Genomic DNA, 6906 nt, shown 5'->3' with positions numbered 1-6906 from the left:
CAAGGCAATGATGAATGAACCGGATTCATCAACTCCATCGTACATACTAATGACACGGGCTATCTAACGCAACTTAGGATGAGTTGGAGAGGTTTTTTCTGCCTTGCTCAATAGTTTCAAGATAAGACACATTTATGTGATAATAGAAATGTATGCCTTGAGGAGCAACTAGTACTCTTCTTGTACTCTATTGGACATAGTGTAAGTAATCAGGTGTTAGGACACCGATTCATACGTTCTGGCGAAACGGTAAGTGATCACTTCCATTGGGTACTTGATGCAATCCTCTCCCTCTACCCCAAGTACGTTAACTAAGCTGGACCAGAAACACCTCATGAGATAGCTTCGAATCTCAGCTGGGCAACATACTTTTCAGGTAATATTTGTACTTCTGAATTTTTGAAACAATAATGCATTGATTAAATTTCAACACCTTAATATGTAACATCAGTAATCTTTATTTAGGACTGCGTTGGTGTAATCGATGGAACCCACATTCTTACCCATGTACCAGCCCACAATAATGCCAGCTTCCGGAACAAGAAAGGGTTTTCGTCCAAAAATGTACTTGTGGCTTGTTCATTTAAAATGCAATTTTTATATGTTCTGGTTGGTTGGGAAGGTTCAGCTTTAGATGTTAGGGTTCTTCATAATGTCCTCACCCGTACAAATGAACCGTTAATGGTCCCACATAGTAACATTCACGAATGAAAACTAATAACAATCTCTCTCTGATATTTTACTTCTAAACCCACACCTATTCATGTTCATGCAATGATAATTGTAGAAAAATATTATGTTGTTGACGCTAGATATGTATATTCGTTGAGTTTTATAGCTCCTTACAGTGGTGTTCGTTATCACCTGCAAGAGTATCGGACTGGGAGAGCTCCCACGAATAAGAATGAGTTATTTAACTATCATCATGCATAACTTCGGAATGCAATTGAACGTTGTTTTGGTGTTGTAAAAGTGTGTTTTCCTATATTGAAGACGGTTGTTCCGTATTCATATGAAACACAAGTTAAAATTGTAGTGGCATACTTTGTGTTACATAATTTCATACATTTGGAGGACGAGTCTTCTGAAAGTCTTCCCACTACTGGGATATCTGAAGGAGATATAGAAACTAACCCGATGCCGAATGAGGTTTCGTTGAACGATGAGGACAGTAGTTAGTTCAAGTAACCTAGCGTTAGAAGGATGCATCGATTACAATGTGTGATGAAATTGCCGATTGGATGTGGGCGAACTCCCAAACCACCAGTAAGAATATATAAGATCTTTTCGATATGTTCTTAATAACAGTTAGTGATGAGAATATGTAGTATAACTTCAGAATCTCCTTTGTCACACTATGAAGAACTTTTTTTTATCAGAATGTATAACTTCTACATTCACATTTTCACGGCATACTGTTCTAATTACTATATGTCTTCCATTGTTAGTGGTGACAATATGTAGTATATTTGTTTTTCGTAGGTGAGATGGCCGAGTCGTGGAGATCACCTTAGAAGACACCTTTACCGTCTACTGCTAGAAATTTACCTAGACCAACTCGTTGCTCACCATTGAATAGGATTCAAAAGTCCTTAGCTGAGCCTTTAAGTAGAGCAGCGAAAATGAAATGGACGCTTGAAATGGACGAAGTGTTATTCTCTACTTTACCTGAGCAAATTGCATTGGGACGTAAGTCTAATAATGGGTTCAAAAAGTTGATGTACGAAGTTGTAACAATTGAAATTACAAAACACATAAATGTGAGTGTCACTTGGATGAATGTCTCCAATTGGATGAGGTATCATAAAACAGAATACAGTGATGTGAAAGAAATGTTTTCTATGAGTGGCTTTGGATGGGACAGCGAGAGAATGGTTGTGACGGCCCCAAACGATGTTTGGGAAGGATGACTAAGGGTAATATCTCGGTCATCACACATTGCATTACATGAATTCCACATATTATGATATTATATAGTAGTCATTTGTTTCCTAATCATTAATCCATTTTTCTTTTTCATAGTCTCATCCACATGCAGATTGTTTGGGGACAAGAGGATAAATCGCTTGAACAATTTAGCTGTAATCATCGGGGATAATCAAGCCAATGGACGATATGTGAAAGAAAGTTGGAATTTGGGTGCCTCATTATCTTAAGTACAACGGAATTTAAATGAGGCTTGGTCGGACACGAATGACATAATGAATGATAATGTTGATCTATTTTCGGATAACGGATTGGAATTACGCTACTCAACCAACAATCACCATTTTAATTTAAATCGATCATTTCGCAATAGTCCAACCCCACCTTCAGCTTCCGACACTACTCGTAGCGGTAACTCTTCTAAAAAAAGGACGCAACTTGTTCGTCCCTGCGAGGTACTCAGTGCATCTATAGATAATGTTGCCAATGCAATATGTGAATTTGGCATTCGCATGAGTGACGATAAGGAAGTCAATCAAATGGCTAGTGTTAAGTGCCTTAGAAGAGTTAGAAGGACTGACATAAACCGACCTATTCAATGTCGATGAATTATTCTCTAGGGATGAGCGGCTTGCTGTCATGCTTGTAATCTTACGAAGACAAGATCGGTATGATTGGCTAAAAAAAAGTTGATCAGAATGTATGGGGCCCACCTGGTGAAAATAATCTCCCTTAAGTTCACACACCACTCATCTTAGGATTGAGACACCCCATTTTTTCTATATCGTATAAGACAATTTGCAATTTGAAGTTTAGTTTTTGTGTGATTGAGTAAATGACTTATTTAGGATTTGCTTAAATAGTACGCTGGATATTTGGATATGACATTAGCATAAGTGGACATGTAATATTTTTAATTATCGTTATGGTGGATATGATGTTTAGACTTTTGGACTCGTATGATTTTCTACATCATTTTACTGTTTTTTTTTTTTTTTACTATCTGTTTACATAAACTAATTGAATGCCCATTAGTATGACATGCGTATATCTTTGTGTTAGCAATATTGTATGTTTTAATTGTTTATGCAGATGCCAAAGGAAAAGTATTATGTTTTATATGTTGGTCGTCGGCCTGGCATATATACTTCATGTGAGGAAGCATGGTTGTAGGTCGAAGGATTTAGTAGCAATAATCATCGCTCGTTCATATGTTTGAAGGATGCGATGGAGAAACGAGAGAATTTCTTGAGCTCCCGTACATCAATTATATCAGGTCAGAGACAAGTGATGGAGGCGTCTCTCCTTACCGATATAGAGTTCTACGTAAATATTCGGACTCCGAACTCAGATATCTCAACTCAACCTCAACGTCGGACGTCAACAACGGTTCCATAAGATACATCAGTGGAAGACTTAAATATGACATTCAGAATGCCAACAATGGTTTCAGAAGGTACATCCATAGATGACTAAAATCTGACCATTGGGACGACCTTTGTTTTCTTTTTTGTTTCAATCCTAGTTTTTTTTTTTTTTTTTTTTTTTTTTTTCCGCATTGTATGTTGTGATCAAACTATAGGAACTTCACTTACGCTATCTGCATGGACGTTGTTATCTATTGGAACTTTTAATTTGGACGACAATATTCTCTGTTTTGTTACATGTTTGTGTTCAAGTATAGGTGCCTGCAGTCCATGATCTATCCTGTAATAGGGCATAATTTTTCTTCAAATCTCCCTCATTAATTGGGTGTTAATATAAATTAATTGCCAAGATGAGGAGATGGTGTGGATTATGAACAACATATGTGGGTCGTGTACAATATAATTGCAATCCCGAGTCTATTTCCAAACATGAATAGGGAGAAATAGGATATAACTTTTGCAATCTCGGGTCCATTTCCGAACATGACTTTAGTAATTCCGAGGGTATTTGCAAAATGACTTTTGTAACCCCACGGTATCTTTCCAAACATGACTTTACTCCAATCCCATGGGATAAAAGGTACTCCCATATCTTTCAAACATGGTATTACAAAGCATGGAATAAACCCAATTCATAAACAATACCTTACACATGCATTAATTACTATTTTTTCAATTCCAGCCACTTTAATCTCAACTAATACAGGTGGCCAAATGGGCCCTTAAGATACTCCTAGGGCATGTTCGATTTTTCAAAGATAGTGTATTTACACAGTAAATGAGTAATGATTACTCTTTATATCCGTTTGAAAATTCATGTGTAATTTGCTTGGAAAACTGGTCCAAATGGACTGGTTTAAATTTGTGGGCCCTGTTGTGATATATATGACGTATTTGAGCCGTCCATCTATTCTAGCATAATATTTTGAGGCATAAGCCAATAAATGAGGCCAATCCCAACACTCAAGTGACCCACACCAAAGGAAACAGTGGCCCTAAAAAATAATTTAAGGGTAGGTATTTGAATTTCTAAATCCTGTGGTGTGGCCCACTTAAGCTCTGGATCTTCCTAATTTTTTATTTTTTTTTAGATGCCCTGATTTCAGTTGGGATAATGGATGGACGGGGTAAGTCACATATATCATTGTGGCCCCCACGTATATTTCAAAGCACCATCAGTTTTTGTGCCAAAAAGCTAGTGTCAAATCAAGCACCAGTAGTGCTGCTATAATTACTTGGGGAAATCATTATTGCCCATTTTCCCTATATTGACCATTACTTTGGAAATTCAAACAGGCCCTTAACAACGACAACAGACATTTTTTTTTGGGCTCAACATACATCATGAGATGCATGTTTTTGTGTTTAAAACATAACTTGATTCAAGACGTTCAAATGTACGCTCATACACTCTTACATTGAATTACCATGATAATTATCAATCCAAAGAGGCCCTTAAATGACTTGCAAATCCCTTTGCTTGCATCCGAGCAGGCCCTGAGATAGTCCTCTGTTCAAGGGAACCTAGACAATCCTTGGGAGGGCATTAAAAGGCTATAAATTCAATGTCCCACGTCCAATCCTAACCGTTAAAAAAGACCGGCCTAACTAATCACACTTATTTACATTCCCTTAATCCCAACCGTACATGATCAAGAACAATGGACATCTAATGTTCATCAGGACCCCGAACATGGAAGCTTAAGAGCCGACGACAATGCAATGCCGGCCATATTCAGCCCACTGGTCCCATCATCCGGCAGTGGGACCCACGTCCAGTCCTGCCTCTCCAGATCATAACAGAGCCAGATCAAATCCCATATTCCCCTGTAATTAGACAGCAAAACAATCCTAATAATCCCATCTCTCTCCTCCAAACACCCCATCATCGCTCCGTAACGCTTTTTAATCCTCTCCACCAATCTCTTTGGAACCTTTGATATGAATTCCCAACCCCTCCCATCAATGCTCAAACCCCACAGCTCTATACTCCCAAACACCCTCACCCCATCACAGCCGTCCGATCTCACGATCACCATCTTCCCATCGCCGTACACGTGTAACCGATCGGACATGTTGCCCGCGATCAGCCCGACCGCCAGACCCTCTTCCACCACCCTACCGTCGAATCTCGGCCGGCAAACGATCGGTGCGTCATTTCCCGGCCCGGCGCAGACTAGAACGCTCTCTCTCCGCCTGTGAATGACGCTGAGAAAGAGAGCTTCCCTTTCGTTGAAACGTGTCAGCGTGTTGTTGTCGATTTCTTTACCTTCCAAAGACTGCCACGTGTCAGTTTCGGAAGAGTACGCGAACAGAACCGGCCGGTTCTCGTACAACTCGGCGAATAGGAACCGGAAGCTGTCCGAGCCGGGCGGGCCGGCGATCAGCTTCAACCCCGATCTACGCCACGACGACGTGCCACGTGGACCTAACGGGCTGGCCGGGATCTTTTTCACGGCATTTGACGCCAGGTTGACGGCGATCAGCTCCCTGCAGTTGTTCGACGAGAAGAGGAAGAAATCGCCGGAGGCCGTCAGGAAGTAGAGATCTTCACCGGGAGGGACAACGGGTAGTAAGATTCCGGCCACCGGGATCTGGAACCACCGGCATGACCGATCATTGAACCCGTGGAGAGCGGAAGCGCGAGGCGATCGCTTCTTGTAGAGGAAGAGCCACGTCTCGGAGGCGGACCGGCGGCCATACAGGTGGCGGAAATCGTCGCAGGAGATGACCGAGGCGAGGGTTTTGGAGACGGATTTCAGGCGGAGGATTTCCGGAAGGGCTAGGCGGATGAAGATGTCTTGGAGTAGATCGGACGGGAGTAGGCAGAGGCCGACGGCGTTGGACGTCAGATCCCGGCCGCCGGACATTTCCCCTGCGAGAGAAGGTTTTCGCGGGCCGCTGGAGGGCCGTTCCGATCCGTGGGGGTTTTAAATGCGACGGTTTCTGGATTTTTGTGGGGTTTTCTATTTTTTAATTTTAAAAGGACGGCGATGGTTCATCGTGATGTACCAGTCTTCCATCCACGCCGATCACACCGGTAATGCGGTTAATGAATCTAGATGGCCCAGTCTATCGTGATGAACGATAGATTCCACCTTAGATGGCCCATGGATAGAAAAATCAAACCTATCATGAAATCGTAGCCGCTTGATCTATGACCTGAAAAACAATCGGCTGTCGATATCAGGTGGAAAAGGCCCGTGAGATACTGCATAGTCTAATCAGCATGGCTTTTGTATCCTAAGTGGTCAACATTAGGCCCACCAGATGGGCGGCAGGGAATCATCGACTGTACGGCTTTAGTCTCCGCCACCAGCTACTTCCAAAAAAGATAAAAAGGTGGTTAGTCCTATCTTGCACATATATTTTATTCTTTTATTCAAGACGAATGATTTCTGTATTATATGTCTCTTATCTTTTCTTCCCCTAAATTATATATAATGACGAGAATGCCGAATGCCCTCACAAAAACCGGCTAAATATGAGACCTGCCCCCGCCTGGATGAAATCGGTCCAGGCAGGGGCTCTGTGGGGTCCATATTGATGTACG

The 6906-nt window shown here is 41.5% G+C and overlaps 1 protein-coding gene across 1 annotated transcript; it reads right to left on the bottom strand.

The window, feature by feature from the left end:
* Positions 1–4767: 4767 nt before the first annotated feature.
* LOC131223279 (uncharacterized) lies at positions 4768–6677 on the bottom strand. The gene has a single exon (XM_058218626.1). It carries the CDS (start codon positions 6221–6223, stop codon positions 5033–5035), a length of 1191 nt encoding a protein of 396 aa, XP_058074609.1. The 5' UTR covers positions 6224–6677; the 3' UTR covers positions 4768–5032.
* Between the last annotated feature and the right edge of the window lie 229 nt (positions 6678–6906).

The sequence above is a fragment of the Magnolia sinica genome, chromosome 13 (assembly GCF_029962835.1).
Source record: "Magnolia sinica isolate HGM2019 chromosome 13, MsV1, whole genome shotgun sequence".
Taxonomy (NCBI): domain Eukaryota; kingdom Viridiplantae; phylum Streptophyta; class Magnoliopsida; order Magnoliales; family Magnoliaceae; genus Magnolia; species Magnolia sinica.
The sequence above is the reverse complement of the archived record's forward strand: the minus strand, read 5'-3'. Positions and strand labels throughout refer to the sequence as shown.

Excerpts from the sequence above, each read along its gene's own strand:
- LOC131223279 (XM_058218626.1), bottom strand. The coding sequence starts at position 6,223 with ATGTCCGGCGGCCGGGATCTGACGTCCAACGCCGTCGGCCTCTGCCTA.